The sequence below is a fragment of the Lissotriton helveticus genome, chromosome 5_1 (genome assembly GCF_964261635.1).
Source record: "Lissotriton helveticus chromosome 5_1, aLisHel1.1, whole genome shotgun sequence".
In the NCBI taxonomy this organism is placed as follows: Eukaryota; Metazoa; Chordata; class Amphibia; order Caudata; family Salamandridae; genus Lissotriton; species Lissotriton helveticus.
The window spans coordinates 1,327,740,914-1,327,767,325 of record NC_136065.1 but is presented as its reverse complement, the minus strand read 5'-3'; the positions used below and the strand labels follow the sequence as shown (position 1 = coordinate 1,327,767,325).

At 44.0% G+C, this 26,412-nt stretch overlaps 1 protein-coding gene across 5 annotated transcripts in view; it reads right to left on the bottom strand.

The window, feature by feature from the left end:
- Positions 1–26,412, bottom strand: part of PPP1R12B (protein phosphatase 1 regulatory subunit 12B) — a 916,156-nt gene that overhangs the window by 668,233 nt on the left and 221,511 nt on the right. For all 5 annotated transcript variants that reach the window (XR_013594883.1, XM_078644174.1, XM_078644172.1 and 2 more), the window contains exon 4: positions 4,296–4,455. Coding sequence is in view for 4 of the 5 variants with exons in the window: in XM_078644174.1 (XP_078500300.1) it covers positions 4,296–4,455 (160 nt within the window). In the remaining variant the exon portion in view is untranslated. The remainder of the gene's footprint in view (positions 1–4,295; positions 4,456–26,412) is intronic.

The window sequence follows — 26,412 nt, the reverse complement described above, 5'->3', positions numbered from 1 at the left end:
AGCCTGGCAAGGACCATACGGAGTGTGGAGCATATAGGCCCATCTCCCTATTGAACGTTGACCTCAAACTCTATACAGGGATTCTCGCCGCCAGACTGGGCCCATGCATGGGAGGACTCATTAACCCAGACCAGTCTGGATTTATTCCGGAGCGACAGACCTCCGATAATACCAGAAGAGCCCTCCATCTCCTGGAGAAAGCTTCCCGAACGCAGGGTGAATACATGATGCTGGCTATCGACACCGAGAAGGCATTCGATAGAGTGCATTGGCCCTACTTGGAGAGGGTGTTGACAAAGGCAGGTATGGGACCCACGTTCCGAACCAGAGTAATGAACTGCTATAAATATCCTTCTGCAACGGTCCGGGTGAACGGCTACTCTTCGCCCCGATTTAAGATCGAACGGGGCACCAGACAAGGATGCCCGTTATCTCCCCTATTGTTTGCTCTCTATATGGAGCCGTTGGCGCAGTTGATCCGTATGGACCCGGGAGTCAAAGGGATCAAGTTTGGAGGGGATGTGCATACCATAAGCCTATATGCCGATGACGTTCTGTTGTCCCTCGCCGAGCCCCGGAGTTCTCTCCCGGCTTGCCTCGACAACCTTGCCAGGTTTGGCCGTGTGTCGGGCTTCAAAGTAAACATGACTAAGTCGGTGGCCCTGGACCTGTCCCTAGAACCAAACACACGCGCCACCCTGCAAGACGCGTTTCCTTTGCAGTGGGCTACGGAGGCGGTCCCGTACCTCGGGATACAGCTTGCCCCTTCTCTTCAGACCACAGTCGATATTAACTACTCCCAACTGAGACGGAAAATTAGACGTGAGCTAGGACAGTGGAAATATTACCCGCTGTCGTGGCTCGGCAAGGTAGCGGTCAAAATGACGATTCTCCTCCAGAAACTCTACATCTTTCGCACTATACCCCTCACTCCGCCCAAAGGCTGGATTAAACTGATACAGTCAGAGCTCTCACAATTTATTTGGAATGGGAGGAAGCCTCGCCTGAAATCGCAGATAGCGATGCTTGCACCGGAGCATGGAGGAATCGGGATCCCGAATCTAGCTACGTACTTTCAAGCGACGCAATTACGCTTTATGCAGAATGGGTCCGCTGGGAATCTGGGAAACACTGGTTGTTTCAGGATCAGGAGATTGCCGGGAGGACCTTGCAAGAGATCCTGTTCATGCACCGGGCACACAGACCACCCAACCTCTATGCGTCGTTTATCACGCGAGTCCAGTTAGAGATCTGGGACCAGGTGGGGGTTTCGCAGGGTCTTACCACCATACCGTCGCCGCTCACTCCCATCCTCGTCAACCCCGACTTCCAGCCGGGGTTGGATAAGAAAGCTTTCGGAGGTTGGAAACCGGCTGGCTGTCGCGCTCTTTGCCATATATATGGACCTGAGGGAGCGATCCCCTTCCCACAGTTCCGCCAAGAGTTTGGTGTCCCTGAATCCGAGAGACTCCGGTATTTCCAGGTCAGACACTGGGCTCTTAATCCCGCGATTAGATCTGAGGCAGACAGGCGCCTAACAGACTTTGAACACTGGCTGATCTCTCGTACGACTGACAAGCAACTAATCTCAGATCTCTACAAAACACCCATGCACAAACACAGATACACTTACAGCGCGAGTAGGGCACGCTGGGATTGGGGAGATCTCTCACACATAAGGAATGGGAGGGAATATACTACAGGGCGCGACACTCGGCTTATCACATGGGGCTTACAGACACCCTTACGAAGGTGACCACCTATTGGTACTATACTCCAGAGCGCCTGTATGAAATGGAAAGTAGCAAGGACCCATTATGCTGGCGGGGCTGTGGACAATTGGGCACATTAACACACATACTTTGGGAGTGTAGGCTTCTGCAGGGTTACTGGCAGCAGGTCTTGAGCGAGGTTGATGCCCACTTTGACACAGAAATCCCACGCTTCCCCTCGTATGTCATTCTAGGATTGCCTAATGCATTGACTTATCCATTAAGATCACGGAGGGGTCGCCTGATAGCCATCGCACTGGGGTCAGCGATACAGAATATCCTAGCGCACTGGCGCTCTGCGCAACTTCCTACACGCCAAGGATGGCTCCATCGCCTGTGGATGGTCCTGGGCATGGAAAGGCTCTCCCTACACAAAGCAGGAGAAGGGGCCAAATACGCTGAGCTCTGGAAGCCGTTTCTAGCCCTTCTGTCGTCTGAATTTGTGGAGGTAACTTGCACGAGGTATCTTAAGTTGCTGAGGCTGACTGACACTGACCTGGCGAGGAAGGAAGACGGGCCCACCAGTTAGGTTGGTGAAAGCTGTTGGGAATTGAGAGAAGGTGTGACCATGGACCACATAGGGAGGGATACGGGTGGAGGGAGGGGAGTTGATGGGGAAGGAAGGGGGCTGGGGGAGGAGGGAGATGGTTTGTGGGGCTTCAAGTTGGGAGGGGAAGGTTGGGTTAGGGAGGGGCATGTTGTCTACCAGGTGTGTCAGAAGACGCAGACACGTCAAGCTTCTAGCGGACTGCGCAACACTTTGACGAGGGGAAGTGCAGGCCGGCGGTGGAGCAGACGGCAGGCCGCAAGACACCGTTCTGCACTCTAAGTCCATCTTCAGGCTGGTTCCGGTAGTGAGGACTGGTCGTGCACTTGCATTGCCCCGTTTTAAACGCGGCCGGCCCAAACTGGGTTGTAGGCGGCTTGCTGTGTATATTTACAACCTTGCAAGGTCTGCACCGAACTGTACTCCCTCCTGTTGCATTGATTTACCTGACACTCGTCGGGCTGTCTAGCGACCTCTTACAGCTGTATTGTACTTATTCTGTGTTGACATACTCAATAAAAGATATTTAATCCTAAAAGGAGATATTTAGGACCGTCACCATTCTATCCCATGTAAATAAAATCTACGAGTTGGTGACAAAACTCTACCCTTGGTACATTTGAGGAGAGGAATAATCTAAAAGATTTAATCTTGACAGTGGCTGCAACCTGAGAGAAAATAGGTGAACAACTTTAGCATCTTGTCCCAGAACCCTCTGGGCCTAGTAAAGTGAAGATTAATGTCCTAGGGTCAACTGTGGAATACTGCACATAAGTTCAAGAAGAAGAGCACTGAAACCAAATATTGAGAGAGCATCATCTATAATTTGATGGGTAGCAATATTTCGGCTACTCCCAGACCAAAAAGGACTCAACAATTTCTATTAATTTCTGACTCAATATATTCCTGAAATTTGGTTGTAAGTGTTAGATTCGTTTTACAAGGTGGGGAGCCCAATCATGGACAATAGGGTTTTCAGAGAAGAATTTGGCCTGATTTATGATCACAGTGAAAATAAATTTGAAAGCAAGATCCCTGATAAAAGAAAGCTAAAGGTAAGCTTCATGTTTTGTGAACTGGTGTAATATGCTGAGAAATGACTGAATCTGAAAATGATATTGGTTTCCTGTTGAATATTACACATATGGGGATTTAAGAGAAGGGTCACTAATAGGGATGGGGGGGGTCTGTGTCTCAGAGAGCTATATGAGGCAGATTTTTTCCAATGAAGGAATCAGTAACATTTTGGTACAGAATTATGTACTGAAGGCATATTGAGAAGGATATTTCTTTGAGGCATTAAGCAGTTCTATGGGGTGGGTCAATAATAATATAGGTTTAATCATGAAAGGTGACTTTTGCCTAAATGCTTGTTTTGGGTTTTAAAAATGAAAATGAAATCTGGAGTTTGATTTCTTCAGCAAAGTGTGTTTACTACATTAACTCATGATTCTTTCAGTTTTCACATTTGTGTAGCCTCAGTAAGAAATGCATGGCTTACTTTTAAGCTATATTAAAGCAAGATTGTACATGAATGTCAAAGTAAGCATTGTAGCTGGGAGTAAGACAGCAATATCAAGTATTAGGAAGGCAGTGATATATGTTTTAGTTTTATGTGTGAACAATTTCAAAGAATTAGTCCCTCTCCAGGCCCCCCAACATTAAATAAAGAAAGTAATATCGTCTTGCCAACAGCAGCGGTAGAGGTTGTCGCCTATGAAAAGTATTCTTTCTACAAGCAAAAATTTGCAGAATCATTGACCACCTTACTCCAAGTTGGAAAGATACCATGCTTCGCTTTTATTTGGCAACCAAATCATAGGAGATTTCGTTTTGGAATGAATCATTTAACTCAACAGGGCCAAGAGAAAAGCCCATGCCTAGAAACATGTGTCCTGCACACATGGGGAGAGATGGTAACCCTTGTCGAGGCAAGCACGGTAAAAAAAAAAACTGAGAAACACAGTAGTCCTCACCTCATAGCCTCCAAGTACCCCTTGGCCGCTGCCACATGCAAAGCCGTAGCGCCAGACCGCTTATGCTTCACATCCTCTATCTTCCGGCTGTTCAACCACTGCCGTGCATCCTGAAGGAGCAGCTGTTCTTCTTCTTTGCGTGCCATTTCTAAATCAATTCCTGAAGACAAATACAATACATTACACGGCCTTCCTATTGAAGAACACTAGCTTTTATAAATTTGAGGACCACAATCTCTTTTCTACACATTAAAATGAAAAACCAACAGTTACAGAAGCGCTGAGGAGAACTTTTATTGCCCCCTCTAATCACATCTGGCCTACAGATGGTTCGAGATATGACAACAGTGTCGCCCAGGGTTCCTACCTGCTGGTCGTCTTTCTTTATCCCTCCATCCCAGTTGCAGCTTTGTGTTTGTGGTGAATGACCAGCTCTCCTCTACTCAATCAACATTCCATTCACACATTCTGTTCAATAAAAATACTCATCCCTCATCTATAACCTGCTGGGAGCTCTCATGGGGAGGCAGAAGTTCTAGGTTTCTGGGTGTATTGTCATGAGAGCCTTTACTTGATGACAGTCTGCACACTCGATCTATGAATAACAGGAAGAAAGATATACTTAACCCCTTCGGTGCTGATGACTGCTCCCGGTCGTCAACAGTTACGGTGGGCGTGTGCTGATGACGGCCGGGAGCTGTCATGACCACGCCCGCGATCGGAATGTGCCGCACAGGCGCAGAATTCCGGCCGCAGCCAGGGGGTTAAGGCCATCCAGCACAGTTCAGACATAGCACAATCCATGCCTTCCAAATGTGGGCGACTTGGACAGCAATGTTACTGAACGTGGTGAAGTATTCTGGGTTTATGAATTGCAGCAATAAAAGTTTCAAAAACTTAAAGTCGCAGTCAGCTAATAAACACAGGGTGTTGTGTTGGGACAGTTGTAGCTTTGTGTTTTCATCCATTGCTCCTTTGCGTTTGACAGTTCCACCTCAAGTACTTGCAATATCGAGAGCCTGCACGCATAGGGTAAACAACTAGGGGTGGGCGGAATTTGCGTAATCGCGTTACGCAAATCTCCGCGAAATGGTAAAAAATCTCTGCGAACACGCAGAAATTCCGAGAACACGCGGAATTGCTTGTTGGCGCTGCTTTTTTACTGTTCGCAATCGCTGTTTGCGTGCTCGGGGGGAAAGATCTTGCGAACATGCATTTGCAAACGCGAAAAAGCAAAAACTTCCGCGAAGTCGCGGAACACACAATTGTGGGCAATTTTGCGTTCTCTGCTGAACACAAAATTACCGAATTCCCGCGAACGGAACGGAATTTGCCGCCCAGGCCTAGAAACAAAGCCCTGCTTTGCATCGCTCAAACGGTGTCTATAGTGAGGCTAGGCAAGCTGAACTGTAAACACAGTTCCAAAGGGGTACATGTGCAATATTCACCTGCTGACCTTACATGAGGCGGGCCAGACAATGCACAAAAGAAAATGTGTGCATTTGCAATGCACTAGGTCTCGCATTTATGCGAGTTTGAGCTATTGAGATTGCAAATAACAATGCCTTTTATTTTGTTTTCGTTTTTGAAACAAAAATAAAAGGCATGGTCATTTACAATGCCAATAGCTTAAACTCGCTAACTGCAAGACCTTTTGCATTGCAAATGCTTGTTACAGTTGCCTTCTGGTATTCCTGAACTCTGTCCGGAGTTATAATCTTCCAAGTACATTTCCTGATAACATTCTTTCATTTTCGTCTTTTCTTTTTGTACGATTCAGGCATCCTCTGTCTGGGGTTCCATGACCATCTGCGATAGGCAAGTTGGCAGTGGCGATAAGAAAAGTAGCTGCACTGCAAATCTTTGTTTCAGTAATCTCTCATAACTTGAGAAAACATTTAACACAGATATTCTGCTCAAACCTGCTCCTTGGCAAACTTTTTTTTTATTGTTCGAATTAGCTGCTTTACCATGCCACTTGCTAGAGGTCTAGTAATCTGTGTTATTTCACATGCGCCAACTGATGTATCTGAAGAAAGGTCCAAATTGAATGCCATTAAAGAGGAGCCAAATGTGTATTTTGAGGTGTCTGCAATTTGCCAAGCTGCAAATAACTTATCTAAAGCGAGTAGGGTAGCTGCTGCCTAATGAAAATTGCTTGACTTATAAATTGGTTTTGACTAGTGGTCCAGAAGGACGGGTAAATACTTATGAGAGCCGAAAGCCTGGCAGCCAAGAGCTAACAAGCATTTACAATGCAATAGGTCTCGCAGCATTAAAGTTTGAGTTATTGGCATTGTGTATGACAATGCGTTGCATAACATTTTTAGCAAACTTTGAATTGGTGAGCAGTGAGCGTGTGTGCAAGAGTATGTTGTTGCTCACAACTGTTATTATTCACACAGCTCTGATGATGCACATTCACGAAACCCCAAATTCCTACAAATGGGTTTTTTAGTGTGGGGAGAAAGTGTTCAAAGATAGGCACACCTCTGTTTGCTTGGTACTTCTTTCACACAAGCCCCAGATCACTAACCAGTCATTCAGCTGCAAACCAGATTCTGTGAGCCCACCGTCTAACTGTTTTTAAAGAAGATTTAGTCTTGATGAAATGCCAGCCTGTCACTGACAGAACACATGTAATGCACAACCTTTGATGTGTAAAATAAATATTCTGACAAAAAAAATACAACACAGAATACATTAATTCAATGGCAACTGGCAGATATTTCAGATAGCGCTGGGCACAGGGCGGGCGTAACCTGCTCTCTTTTATTGTGTGCATTTTATAAAGCTGAAACTCAACCTAAAGATATTAGAGCGCTTTACGTGAGCACCAATTACCTTACACAAGGACACATTTCTGTTTCGCTGGCACAGGGAGATTAAGTGATTTGCCCAAATTCACAGGGTGTTCAAGTTCAGCTGAGACCCGGTTCCCCAAATTCCAAAGTTGGCGGCTCTGGTTACGCCGCATCTAGCCTCGTTCCTGTGATGGTACATTGGCATAACCCAAAACAGCAGCTTGTAGAGCTCATGCTCCCTGGGAAACAGATAAACGGCCCTCCCAACATACAGCAAAGTCTCCCTTGGTCACTGCACTTCATGCTCATAAAGTTTCAGTAAGGACTGAGGGACCTAGTCTCTGCGCGCATCGGACTGTTTGGGGCGTAAAGGGTGACTTCTCTCCCGAAATCTAAGCTCTTTGATGTGGCTGTATGAAAGCAAGATCCTCTCTGAGAAACAGGCGAGACAGTGCTCTGGAACACAGCATTGACTTCAGAGCTTGTAGCTTGGGAGGCCACAGCATGCCTCGAGTCTTGACCAGCACTTCTAGTAGCGCCCTATAACGCGGCACAGGCCATCCTGTTTAAATGTCCTGCCACGGAATCCTGTTCACTGAGTGTAAACCTGGTCTGCAGTAACTCGCAATTATCAGTACACAACTGAAATGCATTGCGATGTGTTCCACAGCTGCACTAGCAATCATGCATGCTGATAATAATAGGAACATATAAAAAACAAATCCCCGCCGGGCCGCCGCGCTGCCTGCGACGACCCGGAAGCGGTTGGGAAGCCGGCCTATCACAAGTCCCGCCCCATCGCGGCGAGAGGGAGAGAGAGCTGCCCGAGGAGCCACGAAGGCTCCGCATTGCGTCCCGGTCCCAAGATGGGGGACCGGGTGAAGAGCGGGCGGGCACATGGGGAAGGCCGGGCTCTCATGTGGTGAGAGAGCCCCGCAAAGCGCTACCGCCGCCCGAGATGCAGATCCGCCGCCGAGCACCGCCAGAACAGGTGAGTGTGTTGAGTGAGAGGAGGGGTGAGTGGGGATGGGGTGTACGCGCGTGTGTCTGTTTGAGTGTGTTTCTGCGTGCGTCTGTCTGTCTGTGTGCGCGTGTGTGTCTATTTAAGGGGGGGTGCGTGTGTGTATATGCAGTGTGTGTATGGCTTTCTTTGTGCGCATGCGTGAGTGACGGCGTGCACGCTCACGAGGTCAAATCTCGGCCTGCAAAAGCGCGTGGCACTTTGCTGTCCTCATTCCCCTGAAAGTAACAGCATTAGTTGTCTCGCCCTAGACAGCAAAGCTTCGCTTTGCTTTCGTCTTGTGCGAGACCTAAAAAATGAAACCATATCTAACGGGCCAGAAATTAGCAACAGATATGGGAGGGAGTGCTTGCTTGAACTCCGATACATTTGACACGTTTATGGTGATTTACATCTTAGTGTCCAATGTTGGAAGCTACATTACGAGTGTGTGCTTTGTGGCGATTATTCTCCTTTGGCTAATGGATGGCAACAACATGAATATCGGAGTCCTTAAAGTAAACGTCCTCACACAACAGTGACCTTGCCTTGTTCTCTTATTTGAAATTCTTTAAGGTCATCAGCTGCCAATGAGGCTAGTATGTTTTCTTCTGTCATTTACATTGCTATCTGTTATACCGCTCAGCATACTTCCTGTAAACCACTGGATGTCTGTGAATTCAGCCTGATAATGCTGCTGCACCAAATTGCTATTTTGTTATGCAATAGAAGGTCAAGGACGTGTTTTGGGCATAGGATTGATGACATGCAATCAGGAGGAGGGTTTTATTTTCCCGTTTTACGTACACACTTGAATTTCTAGTCCCACAGCCAGATTGCCATTTCTCTATTTAGTAGCCCTTTCGACTGATGTAGAGAATTGCCATTTAAATATATATATTTTTTAAAACACAAAAACAAAAACATGAAGGTAGAATGCCTGAAATAATCTCAGCCACTAATAGTTACTAAGGCTACGTTCCAGTCCACATTTTTTTGCCCACTATTACACTCAAGAAAAAGACCCGCTGTATGCAAATTAGCTTGACCCTGCTCCATTAGGAGCAGTCATCAATCAGACGTGAACACAAGCAATCCTAGGCTGTTTTGGGTTTTTTTGGGGCGGGGGGTCTTCATCAATGAGAAGCAGCTTCAGTCCTATGCAACAGTGAGCACATGGCCCACCACTGGACAAACCTACTGCATCTAGCATCTCTCACTAAAGACAAAACGTGATGTGTGGAATGCTGAACTTAAATTAGAACACTGGAACGTTGACAACTCCACCCACAACAATCGAGTAGCTCTGGACTTTTAATGGCTGGTATAATCCCGGAGCTCCAACATTCCAATTTTTGTCTACATGTTTCTCCCATTTTAATTTCGAATATTCTACCCTTATTGGGCGGAATGTTCTACTAGCCTTATACCCCTTCGGGTTATACCGTTTCCCTCGTTATAGGCCTTTGCCTGTGGCTCTGACCCTTTGCAGCAGACTATAAAGCTATATTCACCCACTGATCACTGGCAAAATTCCAGTGCACTGTTATGTTTACTAAGCCACTTTAGACAGAAACCAACAACAAGCAAGTCAGATGTAGTCCTATGCAGGTCCACAGTTTATACAACGAAAGGTAGATCTGTCTGTTGAACATTATACAGATTTCTCACAAAGGTCAGTGGCACTACTGAATTGTGGTATCCTCTCAGGTGCCCTCATGCACCAGCAAAGGCACTGGGATTTGAATGTGTGTGCAGGACTAAGACTACAATTGCACAGAATCAAGGACAGCTGCACGCTTGGTGCTCATGATCAAATTATATGCCAGATAGCAGGTGACTTTATAGCCACTGAAATATCCAGCGGCTTGTGTGCAGTGCACTTATTTTTAGTTGTTGCACAAATGCACTTTACCCCTGTATTTGTTCACCATTTTGAGTGCCCATATTTTTGCAAGGTTAGTGCAGGTGTATATAGTCACTGCACTTATGAGTCTCACAAGATTTGATAATGTGGTCACTATCTGGTACAGAGTTCAGCACCTGGGACATTCCGCTTTAAGATTTTACTCTCCTACCCTCTGTTACACACTAATAATGAGCATAAGGACACTCACTACAGAGCACTGAGATGCGCAATTGTGTTTCACCGGAAGAAATGTCTCTAAACACAAGGCACGAATGTTAAATGTCGTATACTTGTAAAGCGCACAGCTGCCCCAGCAAAGGGGCGTCCCGGTGCTGTATACCGCTGGGGAACCCATCCTGGCTTTCCCTGTGAGATGGTCCCTCCTGGGCATCTCCAAGGTGAAGACAAGCATCCCCGGCGCTGATGGGGCCGTTAGTGGAGATTAAGCAAGCTATTGCCCAGAGTTGCTGAGTGGTACCCATGGTTAGAGTAGGCACCGAGGCGAGAATTATCGCTGACCTTGGCCCAAGACCCTGCCGCGTCGGGAATCGAACCCTGGTCCCGGGCCAACCTCTGCTTCCGGGTCTGCCGCCTCTAACCAGTGAGCCACACCACTCCGCGAGGAAGAACTGTACTAAAAACGGGGCCAGCAGCACCACTGTACACTTGAACTGTTCATCAGCCAGGCAGGATTGCAAACAAAAGTGGGGGAGAGGAGGAAAACCAGGGGATTGCTATACCTTAAAGTCAGTAGTCCCTCCTATTCCACAGATCCAGACAAATTAAAGATATCCGTCAGAGAAGCTAAACCTCTCTCACTACATTGGGCACACAGCTGTTTGGAGTTGCCCTCACTTCATATGGGGGCAGTGTCCCTATGGGCCCGACTAGTAGGTCTGTTATCAAACTCTAATCATGGTGCACAGTCAACTTACCGCCTCTACTATCACTCAACTGTTATATTCTCGGGTTAGGCCCATGTATAAGCTGCGTATTTCTTACATTGTCTTCACAAAAAACGTTCCCAAGCTGTGCCCTTTTCCATACATTTGCACGCATGACAATGTTACATTAGTTTCTCCTAAACTACATTTTTTACATCTAGCTTTGCACACCATTATCACAAAGCCCTGAACAACATGTACAAGGTCTTGTTCCTTACTACGTACAAACATCATCACTATCTTAATCCACGGGGTGACAGGGCTATCTACATATCCACAACATTACTAATCTACGCGTACATCACAAGGCTGCTTTCTATTATAAAAGATGAGCATCCCGATGAATTAGCAGAGGAGGTACTTCCGCCGACACCGAATGTCCTTGCATGCTTAGAAATCACCACGCCGCGTTCTTGGCTCTACACCTACACACACTCTAGGTACACTTAAGAGTAGGGTTTGTAGGAGTGTGCTAGATTATTGCCTTTTTATATACCTGCATATGTACAATTGTTTAGCACCATGGTAGTACTAGAGCTACTATTTACGCTGTTGGTGCTTGTAATCAAGTTTTTCTGCTTCGATCTACTAATCATTGCAGCACACATGTCTGTAGGCAAACATATGCTGCAGGGGTGTTAGGAATAAGTCTTGACACCAAGCCCTTAGTTTACATTGTCCGAACTATGCACAGGTCCTACGGATTAGTAGGAACTATACAACACAGCTAAGATTACAACAAAAGCAAATAGCCATGTCTCACTAAGTTGCACAAACAAACTATTCATTGAAAGTGTGTTTTGATTTTGGGCACTGCTCTCACCTGCATCTGTGCAGAACGGTGAACAACGGGTATTGTCCTGCATTAAAGGGTACCATGTGTGTGCACACGTGAAATAGCTTATATACAGGTTTTTTTTGGGTACACCAATATGCATTTTAATGTGACGCCACGACAAAACACGTGCCAACAAATCATACAAATTTGAAAGAACTACTTTTATACAATAGGACAATAAATGAAAGACACTAATTTGATGTGAATGCCAACCTGGATGCTCTCCAGGTCAAAGCATAGTTTATGAAAAATTACCAACCAAACCAATCAACAGCCAAGCAGAAAGAAAAAACTTTACTCCCAGGGGGAACGAAAGGTAACTTGCAAACATTTTATATGCACATAAAATCAAATTCCTTTCAAAGCGTCAAAGAAAAAAAAGGCAGTATTGCTTAATAATTTAAAGGGTTTATGTTGTATACTGCTTGCGTGTGTCCCAGCACGCAAGCCTCTAGAATGTGGAACGTTCATGTGCTGTCATCGGTCAGTTGGAGCTGGACTGTCCTGTTGGGCAGTTGGTGGTTGTTTAAGCTGTTCCTTGTCTACCAATAAACCAGATGAAGACTAGACCTTGTGTGGCTACTTCTTGACTTACAACATACTGGCGACGTCGGGAGCAACCCTAGAAGGAAACGAGTCTTCAAGTTCAAAAGGAAACAGCGTTCACGTCGGCTCTGACAAAAAAGTAAGACTTTGCATTTCGATTCATGTATGCGCACTGAAAGCGCCAGCGGCAGGTCTAAAATAAAAATACTTGTGCCTTGATAGCACCTGCGGCAGTGTGGGACCTTCGTTTCAGTTTTAAAAATTGCGCGAGCACAAGCATTCTGCGTGTCTCTGCTCAGCGGCGGTTTAGGTCTGTGCACTTGATGGCACCCGCGGCTGATATTTAGTGCAGGAACACAAAGGTCCACTCTAATGAAGGGGAAGTGAATAAACATTTGACTTTTGGAAAACGTTGTGTATTCAAGGCCACTTACGCGAGCGCACGGTAATTCCAACTGCGCAGTAGAACGCCGAGGTCCACCATTCTCTCCCTCTGCTGCACTGACGTCAGGGTCGGATTGCAGTGCATTCTGGGAGTAAAGGTTCACATCGCCTTTATGGTTCGGCCATCTTGGGTAGGGAGAGTTCAACGAGCATATTGAGGAAAGCATATAAAAAAGACTGACAAAACGCTAATTTTTTTTTCGTTTTTCACAAGAACTATATTTTGTGCAAAACAATATAAAAAAATAAAAAAATAGATATTAACCTACTTTAAGGGACTTTTAGTGGATTAATTGGATCTTCACCCTAAAGCCATGTCTAATATTATGGTACCACCACATTTTTTACCTGTGGCAGGAGAACCGAAAATGGATTGGGATTTGTGGTATCCCATGTTTCTGGCCTATGTCAGTGTTTTAGAGGAGGAAGGTTGTTCGGCCAAAAGGAAATTAGATTTATTACGCTTGTCTTTAGGTGGACAAGGACTAAAGGAGTTATCTGATCTCCCTCCTTTGGAAGATTCTGACTCTGAAACAGATGTCTTTGAAATTGCAGTCAAGCAACTTGCCATCAGATTTGGGAAAAAAGTAAACACTGTGATGGAACGTTTTAAATTTTACTCAAGGGCGCAAAAGGAAAATGAAACTATAGAGAACTACATTTCTGCGTTACGTGCTCTTGCTGGTTCCTGTGCCTTCGACACAATTAATTATGAACAGGTGCTTAGGGACCAGATAATGATGAAGACAAAGAGCAAGAAGATACAGGAAAGATTGTGGCTGGGGACGGAAACTTCACTAAAAGCAGTGGTCAATATAGCTAAAGGGATCGAACAGTCAGAAAAGTTCGTGTCTGAAAATTAGAGGTCAGAGTCAGGGCATTTCAGTCAAGATCCAAGAAGCCGTACCTGAAGTTTCCGTTGTCAGAAGTCAAGCATTTCAGAAGAAACCTGTTGCATCCAATTTTAAAAGAGAAGGTTTTACGAGAGACAACAGGTCTAATGAAAGTTTCATGAAAGAAAATAGGTTCAATAATAGACGCTCTTTCATAATCTGTTACAGATGTGGAAGCTTTGAGCATGTGGGGAATTTTAAAAGTTGTCCCGCTTTGAATAAGGTCTGTGTTAAATGTAAAAAGACTGGTCATTTTGGGAAGATGTGTCGTTCACCACAAAAAGTTAATTGTATTTCTGTAGACGAAGAAGAGTTTGATGCGGAATTTAGTTAGTTCAACTGTATTTCTTGTGTTTCCTCTGATGAATGCAAAAGTTTTCCTTCTGCTTTATTTCACATAGACGGAAAAGAGATTTCCATGCTAGTAGATTCATGTGCCTGGTATTCCATAATTGGGAGAGATTTGTTTGAAGAATTGTGGCCAAATAGAGAATTCACGAGTCCTGATATCAAACCTGGCAGCTATTCTGGTCACAAGATTGAATTAATTGGTTTCTTTTGGGCAAAGGTTGAATTTAAAGACAGGTTCACTCAAGCTAAAATATATATTGCCAATAAAGGGGAATCGCTTTTAGGCTGGCCCCATCAGAAAGAGATGGGCATTAAGCTAGATCCCAATGCCTCACCCCCTGTATATATTGACCCGACCATTCCATGGCCAGTTTGCATGGTAGCCCCGAATGACAGTGAATTTGTAGATAGCATCAAGAAAGAATTCCCAAAAGTATTTGAGGAGAAGTTAGGCGAGTATACCCAATTCAAGCATAAGATCATCCTTAAGGACAATGCGGTACCTGTAAGGCATAGGGTTAGGAATGTACCCGTAGCCTATCGTAGCAAGATGAAAGGGATTCTTGATGATCTAGTAAAATCCAACATCATCGAGCCTATTGAGTCTTCTCCTTGGGTTTCCCCTATTGTTTTATCCTTAAAGGCCAGTGGCGACCTCCGCTTATGTGTGGATCTTCGAAGCCTTAATAAGGAGATATGGTCTGACATGCATCCCCTACCCAAAATCAATGAGCTCATTTCCACCCTCTCCGGTGCAAGCGTTTTCTCAACATTAGACCTTGCCAGTGCATACCACCAGGTTGTCTTGCATGAGGATTCTAGAAATCTAACAGCTTTTGTCACGCCTGAGGGTATGTTTCGCTACTTACGGATGCCGTTTGGCCTTGCCAGTGCTGCATCAGTGTTCCAGCGCTTAATGAAGGAGGTGTTGAATGAATGTGAAGGGGCCATTGCATTCCAGGACGATATCTTGGTTTTTGGCAATAATGTTCTGGAACACGATAAGAATCTCAAAACTGTGTTGGGAGGGATACAATCTAAGGGGTTGACCCTCAAGTTGGCTAAGTGCAAATTCAGACAGGAGAAGGTAGATTATTTGGGACATGAGATCTCCAAGGAAGGAATAAGACCCAAATTTGATCATGTGTCCAGTATTTCAAAGGCTCCTCCTCCCACCAATAGGGATCAATTATTTTCTTTCCTTGGTTTAACTGAATATTTTAGCAAGTTTGTGAAGAACTATGCTTCCAAAGTGGCTGCTCTTCGACTGTTACTTAAAAAAGGTGCAAAATTTGTATGGGGAAACGAACAGCAACAACAATTTGATGTGTTAAAGAAGGAAATTTGTTCTGCTCCTTTCTTGAAACCATTTGTTGTGGGTAAAGAATGTATTGTTTCTGTTGATGCGTGTAATACTGGATTGGGTGCAGTTCTGATGCAGAAAGGTATGGGTGAAGAAAGTATTGTCTCGTATGCTTCAAGGACTTTGAAAGGTGCTGAGTGTAACTATTCGACGATTGAAAAGGAGCTATTAGCGTGCACTTCGGCAGCCCAGCATTTCCGGCAGTTTTTGTGGGGCACAAAATTTGTGCTTAGAACCGACCACAAGCCGCTGGTGAGTATGTTGGCTGCGGGTGGTGGAAGGATTCTTACAGCCCGATTGGCCAGATTGGCGGCCAAACTACAGGAGTATCGATGCACTGTGGAGTATATCCCTGGTAGACTCAATGTGCATGCTGACTGCATGTCAAGGTTAGCTTTACCTCATCACGAAGTTGAACAATCTGATGAGTGTGACGTAGCGTACACCATGAAAGACATTAATGTGGATGTTTCAGAGGTCATCAGTGAAGAACATTGGGTGGAGGCAATGTCTGAGGATAATACTTTGAGTTTGGTTAAAACTTATCTTAAATGTGGGTGGCCTGAAGAAAGGAAGTTGTCGGGTGATTTAAGTTCATTTTTTAAGGTTAAGGATGAGCTCATGTGTTTTAACAACATTATCACCAGGGGTGACAAAATAATTCCTCCTTTGTCAGTCAGGGAGAAATTAATTAAGATTGCTCACGAGGGTCATATGGGCATGTCCACCACCAAGAGGAGGTTAAGGGAATACTATTGGTGGCCTTCTTTGGATGCTGTTGTGGATAGATGGGTCAGGAATTGCGTTTCTTGTTCCAACAGTGACAAGAGTGTGAAACCATTGTCCTCCTCGATCACTCCCATTGAGTATGCTGAAGGACCTTGGAGAAGGTTAGGCATTGACATCATTGGTCCTTTAAATTTGCCTGGCTGCAAGGAAGTCTATGGATTAGTTTTAATAGACTATTTTTCGAAATGGCCAGAGGTCAAAATTGTTGAAAGAATCACTTCCAGGCAGGTCATTGACTTTCTTAACAATGTTTTCTGTCGGGAGGGCCTCCCCTCTGAGATTATATCAGATAATGGGACGCAGTTTACTAGTGTTGAGATTGAAACATTTTTTAAAGATCATGGTATATCTCACAAGAGGGTTTCCAATTATAATCCTCAAGCCAATGGCCAGACCGAGCGCTTTAATAGAGTGGTCAAGGAATCTATTCAGTTAGCGGTCAGGAACGATTTGAATTGAAAGAGAGCATTAAGTGCCACCTTGCTCACTTATCGTACGTCACCCAATTCGGTGACGGGGTGTTCCCCTTTCGAATTGTTAAGAGGTCGCAAACCTGGATCTAGGTTGCTACCTTGGTGGTTGAAATCCAATGGCCCCAGTGTGTCTGTTTTCAATGCCAAAGAAATGGAAGAACGAATCAAGATTTATCAAGGAAAAATGGGCAAACGTTCTGTGGAAAATGTTTCACGCCACAAGGTCAAAGTTGGCGATTTGGTGCGTGTGAAATTTGGAAGTTCGTCTGTTAGGAATTGGGCTAAGTGGTCGGATCCTGTCAGAGTGATTGAGGTATTTAGTAAGGCTGTACGTGTTGAAGGGGGGAAAATTTGGAATTTCAGACGTGTTTCTGTTGTTAGATCTGACAAATTGTTGATGGATCCTAGGAAATGTCTTACTCACTCTTATGCTGAGGATAATGTTCAATTGTTTTTGGATAATTTCAAAACTGTGCAAAACTTTCAGGTGTCTTTGCCTACGAATTCTGGTGTACCTGTTGTCACCACCCTTGGCCCGCAGGAGGTTTTCAATGACTCAGATGGCTTAGTTGATGTCGTTGAATTGGCACCTGTGATTCAAGATGAGTCTGTGCAAAGAAATGCAGACGTGGTACCCAGAAGGAGTGTGCGTGTCTCGCGGCCACCTGAAAAAATGAAAGATTATGTTTGTTCTTAGTTTTTTTTTTTTTTGGTGTTTTGGGGGGGGAGGTGTGTTGTATGCTGCTTGCGTGTGTCCCAGCACGCAAGCCTCTAGAATGTGGAACGTTCATGTGCTGTCATCGGTCAGTTGGAGCTGGACTGTCCTGTTGGGCAGTTGGTGGTTGTTTAAGCTGTTCCTTGTCTACCAATAAACCAGATGAAGACTAGACCTTGTGTGGCTACTTCTTGACTTACAACAGTTTAGAAAAGCTGGCCCCAAAGATAACTGTCATTCATACTTTTATCCTAAGTTGATGTATGCTTCTCAAATATGCTTGCCATCTCATTTCAGCTTCCGACCTATTAAGCTACATAGATTGAACACAGACATGATCCGATGCAAGACCATACTCTAGTGGTCAATGCTTTTGACAAAGTAAAACAAGCATTAGAAATGCAATAGGTCTTGCATTGTTTGAGTTATAGCTATTGGTATAGCTCAACAGCTACCGGACAGAAATTGACACTTTGCAGGTGCTGAACAGAGCATTGCTCCGTGAAACAGCCTAAAATGATGTTGATAGCCTACAAAATAAAAGGGCAGATCCGGATGACCAGGAGGAATCGCAGACGAATTGGGATGGCAAACGAAAGCAATCAATGAATGAAATCACCAGGGCATGACCCATGCACGCAAAGGAGGGAGAATCAGACCCCATGCACCAATAAAAACCCTGTATTTCTAAATGGCACAATAACAAACAAATGGCAATTCATGTGCATGCCAAATGCCGATAGAGTAGATAATAGGTCTTATAGACCACGCATGCGCGCTGCCTAGGCTCAACCCAAACATTAAAGGCACAAGCCCGAGTCAAAAATGGATAACTACGCCGGTTTTAGAAGACTTAATTACATAACCCAGACTGAAAATGTTCAATCCCTCAAAACCGACCAAACTGCCTATACGCTTGTGTTCTTTTTTACAATTTTCAAACTGAGATCATCATTCTACAGGGTAGAGGAAGGTGGCCACAGAAGAATACAAACATTACCTTTATATTACATATTGGATTTGGTCCAGCCTTCTGCCATGGAGTGTTGTGCATGTGTGTTGCCTCTGATAATCATACAACAACTAGAATTCAATCATCATGGATACATGGGTTTTGCCGTGGCAACTAGCTTTGTAGAAGTTTAGTCCTGTAGCAATTTGGTAGATGTAATCATAGTAGCGTGGTACTTGGTCACTAGGATCACAGCAAGTGTTTTAACGAAGGCTTGTCACGCACACCTTAATATAGCACTTGCAAAGGCATGGAAAACAAGCGCAGACCATTGCTCCTGTTTTGGTGAAAACACACAGAGGAAGCTTTCAATCTTGGCCTCAGATTACATGTAATAACAGTTTTGGCCGTTTATTCCTAGCCAATGATTAAAGCAAATCCTAAACAGAATTTGCTGACAGCCGCACAGAAATCCGCCAGCTTATTCCCATCTTGTGTGGCAAAAATATAAAATGTATGGAATGAGAGTAAAGAGTAGAGTGAGACAGGGTTTGCACATTCATGAAAAAAGACAAAAAGGTCACATTACAGCCTTCATTATACTACAAGTGGGAGATCATGAAAGCAGGAGCACTGCTTCCACTTTCAGTTTAAAATTTGGTTTGATTTAATTAACACTCCTCTCAGCCTGGGTCTAATTTGGTTAATGGAAAAGGCTATGCAGGAAACGCACTAGAATCTTCCTTCATTGGTTTTTAAAAGAATAGGGGATACAGAATGTGGAGGAATCAGTGAAGCTGCTCTGGCCTGGGAGAGTTGATGGCAAGAGAGCAATACTGAAGGAAATTCTGGGGATCCCGACTGACAACTACTCTCTAGATCCTGCAGATTCCTCTGATGACGAGCACACACACTCAAGAAGGTAGTCACAGGTATTAATGAAGTGGCCCTAGTCTCGGCACTGGACTCTATGGACTGCAAATAAATGATATAATTATAAAGGCACACTGTGGATGGTGGCTGCACTTCATGAGGGTGAGGGTTAGTGAGGATGATAATTCACAAGTCTGCAGTTCACTGTTCACAAATCTATGTGGCCTGAAAAACACATAGGGTAGCAACTCATGAACGTGCCTAAAGAGGAGCACTTTCTGTGAAACTGGAGCTGAATGGGAAATCCTGTGTTAACGAGAGTCATCATGAGAAAAATCCTGTATTACCCATGTTGGCTAGCCATCGGCCCCAAACTCGTAGGAAGTGGATTCTGCTGATGTGACCCATAACTCGTCATTTTCAGTCAGAGTGACATCATCTATATTATACTAGTAATAATTCAAGGTATGACCTGTTTTGTGCCTTTTTTTAACCCCTTACATTAATATATAAACAAGCATCTTTTCCAATCATTCAGCATGGGCTGATATAGAGTAGAAACGTCAATCAAATTAAAATAAAGAAATCTGTATTTTTCCATTTGCACAGTATATATTGAGACGGTTTACATCACATATTCAACAATACTGAAAAATTAAGTACTTAGGTTTCATTAAACTTTTCAAGAGGGGCTTACGTTGCCTACTCGTACAACCGTATTCTACACAAAGTTAATCTTAATTGAACTCAAAAACGTAAATTCCCATCAATGTGCAGGATTCCAAATCGCTCCAGAAACATGTACCTATCTTCAATCTACACTAACAGAATTTGAATTGTTCTGAGTTTTAAAAGTAGCAATTAAAATAAGGGATTTAAAAAATGAGAAACTACTTGGGTGATGCACAATTTTAACACCTTTAATGTCTAGCATTTATTGGCAGCTTTGTTTTGGCATTAAACCCAGATTCAGAACCTGTAAGAACCACCATACCACTGCTAATGCTGGGAAAACAGGATGGTTAATCATAACCCATGACGATTCCAGTGATGGAGAATTAAGGTTACAAGTAACTTTTCTATTCCATGAGACGGCATAGATAATAAATGGAATAGCCAGACCATCACCTTAAAGCTGCTGGGTTAAGAGCAATCCCAAGGTAACAAGAATAAGGTTACTTTGGTATTCTGACCCACTTTGGTATTCTGACCCACCCTGGCATCTGCCCCGAAGTCTGCTGTATCTAGACATTACTTTGCAAACTTATTTCGCAAAGATTTGCCAGGAAAGGTATGTTCTCTTTTTGTTACTATAGGGAAATGGAGGGCCCTACCTGTATTGTAATGATTGCTTAGAAGTAGCAAAACTCGTACAAAGTGGCCAATAATGCCCAGCTGTTTGGATTAATATTATCTTTTGTCTGCTCAAGATGGAGGATTAGGAGTCTTTGGACAAGTGTGCATAAGAATCTCTCAGTTGGGGGAAGTTGGATTCTTACAGTATTTTGGGATGGAGATTGTTTCAGATATGTAGAAAATTACTACCACCAGCATTGGTTAACAGAATTGATGAGTTCTCAAAACCACTACTTTTAGGCCATATAAAACTCTTGGGAACAGAGACTGGATCCCGCCTTCTGTACTGGCTAAAGTGAACACAACTAGCTAAGCTACTTTGTATGCTAGATACTGCACAGCAGCCTTATGACAATTCAAATTGAGGGCCCTTCAACTTTGTCAAAGGAGGAGAGAGGAACACTTGGTATGCTCTTTCATGGTTGTTTAATCATAAGAAATGTGAATGAAGTAACCCGAGAGGATTTATTTTAGAAGCAGTAATTATTGCCAAGTTTAATTTAATGGAGAGAAAATGCAAACCACATTAGCTGAATAAAATAACTTAAGTTCCTGATTTAGATCTTGGTGGAGGGATTACTTTGTCACAAAGGTGACGGATATCCTGTCAATCCAAAATAAAATCCCATAGGATATAAATGGGATTTATACTTCGACAGACAGGATGTCTGTCACTGTTGTGATGGCGTAACCAGCCAGCCAAGATCTAAATCAAGCTCTAAGCAAAGTTTCCTCCTGGAAGATTATAGATTTGGTATCCTTCTGTGAACACAAGATGCGGAACCTTTACAATTTGAAAGCATAGGTGGTTCTAAGAGAAGGGTGCTTGGCCTCTTTCGGAATGTCCATACAATCATGCAGCATGTTCAAGAGCACATATATAAAGAATTGAGGAGAACGTTCAACAAGATAGCACATGGCTGGAGAGGTGATCTTGACTACACAGAAGCTCTCTCCATATTCTTTTTGATGCATGAAGGAAGTCTTAAATCCACCACTGCTGCTCCATTCTGGCTGTATCAGTCTCATAGAAAGGATGCCTCTTCTTGATTAACACTATACAGATTAGCGGTACACTGAGGAAACTAAGATATTTCTCTGGCCATTTAATTAAACTGGCACTACTCTTCATTTTGATATTTTAGTTGTATGGAAAATCCTCTCGGCCAAAGGAAATACACTTTAATTTTGAGTGTACAGAACTTAGTTTAGGTAATGGACAATTACATATTCACAGGGATCCTGCAGTGGGACTCAAATTACAGATATGGAGACCAATATCTAGCAGGATAGAGACTGCTGCTTCAATACCCCTTTCAGCTTTTTACTTAAAGACTGTCACAAAGGTCAGGCACTTAAGGGTCTGGAAAGACCCTTAGGAGAAACCAGAGGAAGGGAGTCTGAGACGGTTGGCTCTATTGACGCTGCATCTGATACCATGACTGAAGCTGGTCGACGCCAAGAAGGCAATGCCTCAATGTTGGAAGGAGCGTCGATTGGCGTCAACTGCACCACCATCAGAGCCGGCAGACAAGAGCCTGATGCAGACTTTGGAGAGGACGGGCTGTGCACCTGCCCCACCGAGGTGTCAGACACAAGAGGGCGACCCGAAGCCAAGGGAGAAACTGAAGAGCAGAGTCACAGTTACAACCTCATGAACTTCCGTGGGGCCAGAGGGCGCTCCTCGGGGAAGTGACTACTCAAGAACAGAAAGAAGTGATTGAGCATAGTGTCTCATCTGGGTCAAAGACACCCCCGGTCCCAGGATAAGTGGTGAGACGCGGGGCAAACTCATGCCTCAAGACTTCAACAGAATAGTGGAGAACAGTGGTAGGCGAGGCATCATGACTTCGACCGCCGGATGTTGAAGGTGAAAGATGCCTGCAGGAACTGCTTCTAGAACAGACGCGCGGCCAGTCCCTAGAATGCTTAGAGTACCGAGGACTATGAGAAGACTTTGAAGACAGTGACATATGTGCCGCCACAAGCTTCATGAGACATTCGCTGAATGCTTTTGGTTGGAGCAGTTGACAAGAGTCGTGCTCGGAGTCGCGGTGCTCACCCAGACACCACGTGCAAATCAAGTGAGGATACGTGGCAGACATTTGTCGAAAACAGGACTCGCAAGGCTTGAACCCAGAAGACATTGAAGTAAGGGACTCTGATCCATTGATGAAAAAACATCAAGTAGGACGAGAACAGCCAGAGGAACTACAGTGCAGATCTGCTTGTTTAGAAAAGAAGGAACCAACGTCAGTGCATTGGGGGAGGGCTTATATAGACTCTGTTGAAGTCCTATCTGGAGACGATGTCGCTGCAAAGTCGCTCACCGCCCTCTACCGACACACAGAGGTACTGCTGGGAAGATTTTCAGATCCATTCTGGCACCTGGGTAGGATTTTTAGATGAGGAATCTGCAGCTGTATGTCTCTCGATTTTAAAATATGGATTTCAGGATATTGATGGATCCTTAATGGTGCTGCTATCACTAAAGTTTTCAGAATTTTCACCCCTTCGTGTCCAATTCAAGCCCTTCTTTAAACACCATTTTCTTGAAAACTATTGAGAGTTTACACCAAACCGAGATAGGGACTTCCTTGAGTAAAGTTTGAACTGTGCCAAATTTGGTGTCATTTTGTACAGACGTCTTATCTGTATTGTAAAGCACAGCTTTCTAAGGGACTTAAAATGGTTAATTGCAAATTTGGATGTCCACCTGCCCCTATTTTTGTTTGACGGATCTGCACAAACCTTGCTAAGAAAGGCCCAAAGCAAAATAATTTTTTTCTTTACACAGTTAAGTGCTTGTTCATTGAAGGGCGCCAAAGTTATTAGGAAAAAAAAAATTCAAGAGGTGCTATTACCACCTCTGTAATAGATTATATATACACACAAACAAATGCGCAAAGTGCTCAGAGATCCCATGCATGGGCAGAACAATTGAGTGCTGATGACTGACGAGTCGCCTCGAGGGAGAAAATACGGTGATGGTACTAGATTTCAGACCCTACTTTAATTAACAGGGGTCTGAAACAGGAGCATGTCTTGGCCCCTTTGCTTTTCAGCCTATTCACCACCGACCTGGCTGCAACACCAGATATTTCTATAAGCATCTCCAATTTCTGCTGTATGCTATTCTTGACTGCATTTAAGAAGGCTTACAAATATCACTACGTGCCTTTGAGTTTTAAAATAATGAGAAGACACTTCAAACATGAACAAAGCTAAAGGTTTTTTTAGAGCACAGATGGACACAGCTAATTTAACATTGGAACAAAGATGGTCTATAAAATTTGCGTATAATAGTATCTAGGGGTGTGGCTGTAAGATCTTTCTTATGAAGACGAAATATCATCTAACCAAACTGAGAAAACAATGAATAACAAATTTGAGGCACACTGCAATCCCAATGATGAGGGCAATTAAAGAGAAATTACTTCCTTTTCTGGCTTATCGGCTCATAGGATATCCATGATAGTTTCAAGACTGATTACTTAAGGCCCAAGTCAATATGTTCAAGAAAATATTCAATTTACAGTAAAGAATTAGCTAAACACAACTGACATTAGATTTTAGTCTTTTACAGCAAGACCTAGCAGGCAAGGACAACTTTATGGAGTATTGTCTAAGTATGTAATCATCAACTACAGATTCTCTTCAGTATCTTATTTGGAATTCTAAGCAAAAGGAGAGCTTTGGCTCCAGAAACCCATGGGCAAGGTACTTAGAACAGGCCTTAAGGCAACTGGAGTTAAAAGATCATTGGATCACTAAAATACGTCTGTTGCAAATTAAAACATCTGTGTCAGGCCAGCTATATGTTTGATCAAGATGAACAGGTAAACTTTCATAAAGAAAAGGGCAGATTATGTCATTGTTATAGAAGAAGCTTGATATATAGCACTGCAACTCGCCCTTAGGGGGTATCTCAGCACTTAGATAGTGGGCTAGTTTGGGAGCAACCCTTAAAACAGCCAAGTTTTGAGATGTCTTTTGAAGCCTGAAAATTCAGTGCATGTCCTGATATGAAGGGGAAGCTTGTTCCAATATTGGGGAGCAAGATATGGAAAGGATTCACTGTCATATTTTAATGTTCTAATATGACGTGGGTAGAGGAGAAGCTGGCTTCTTGATCTAAGATTTCTTTGGGGAAGATAAGGGACCTGTTTATCCAGCAGATATTTAGGTTCTTTGCCTGACCAAAGTTCAGACTGAGCAGTTTGAAAATTGCTCTTTTCTTTACAGGTAGCCAGTAAAAGGACCTAAGCATGGGTACTGAAGGTGTGCCCGGTGGCTGCTAGTTAACCAGTCGGGCCGCAGTATTTTTTACCAGCTGCAATTTCGATTGAGGGATTTGTTCGATGCCATGAGTAGCGCATTCCATAGTCCAGGCAGCTGATTATCAGGGCCCGGACGAGGAGTCATCTGGAACCACTGGAAAACCCTCTAAATGAGGCGCATTACCCAAAGCATGTAGCTTTTACTTGATCTTTTATCGATAATTTGTTGTCTAACAGAATACCAACATTTCTCACTGGGCTTTTGGGAGAGGGAGCTGGGCCAAGCTCAGGGGGCCACCAACCAGTTGTCCAAAGGGACTGCTCTTTTCCAAAGAATACAATCGCAGTCTTGTCACCATTTAACTGAAGGCAATTCTGAGACATCCACGTGGCAATTTTTCTCATGCATGTCGTAAAACAGTTTTACATTCTCTATATCTGGCCCAAGGGATTTGACCAGTTGCGTGTCGTAAGCATATGAAAATATTTCAAAGCCACAGGACTAAACCACCTGAGCCAGGGAAGAGATGTAGATATTAAAAAGTGTGAGGCTTAGGGCCGAGCCTAAAGGCACTCCCCTGCCCAGGAACAGAGACTTAGATTGGAAAGGACAAAGATACATTTTTTGAGTCCTGTCCTTGAGAAAGTCAGTTAGCCAGTTCAGTGCAGTGCCACAAATTTCCATCTCATTAAGTTTTTGAATCAGGTTGGGATGAGACAGTATCGAATGCCGCTGACAGATCGAGAAGAACTAGAATAACTGGCGTACCAGAGTCTAGGGAGAGGTTAACAGAGTCAACTACTGGTACAAGGGGGGGGGGTCTCTGTACTGTGTGTGGAAGGAAAGCCAGATTGAGAAGAGTTCAGCAGAAGATGCATCTCGAAGTAGGAACAAAGTTGTCTATTAATATGAGATTCTAACAATTTGCTAATCGAGGTCAAGAGAGATATCGTACAGTAGTTTGCAACGTCCATGGAACTGGCCTGTGATTTTTTTAAACATGTGTGACAAAAGCGGCTTTCTATTACTTAGGCCCTGTTATGGATGATAGATAAGTTACATAAGAATGTTACCAATGGTGCAAGAGAGGTGGATAGCATAACTGTGATGTCGGGGGGAGATAAGTTCACTGGGGAGCCAGATTTAGTTGGAGCTAAAAGTGCTAGTGATTGATTGAAAGCGATTGGTTCAAACCTCTCCAATCTAGCTCGAGAATGGTTTCTTGAAGAATGGCCAAATTCTGTGTATATTGGCGCCGTAGTGTGATTATGAAAGTTGCGATGAATGTTATCTATTTTTGTTTCTAAATGGATAGCTAGGGAATCACAGTGTTTAGGAAGCTTTTGTGGCTGAGCTGCAGGCAAGGGGATTAGAGTGCTCCTTTAATACTTTAAATAACTTTTTAGAGGAGTTGGCCACCTTACTTCGGAGCTCCGGAGCCATCCTGTCCGTTTACCCACCTGACCACGTCCATTCGAACCATGGAAGTATGGTGCCCTGTACACTCATTGACGCCTAAACTAGTCCGAGGCCGAGCCGGGACCTGACGCGGCCTCCGGAGGCCCCGAGTCGCCAGAGGACTCGGG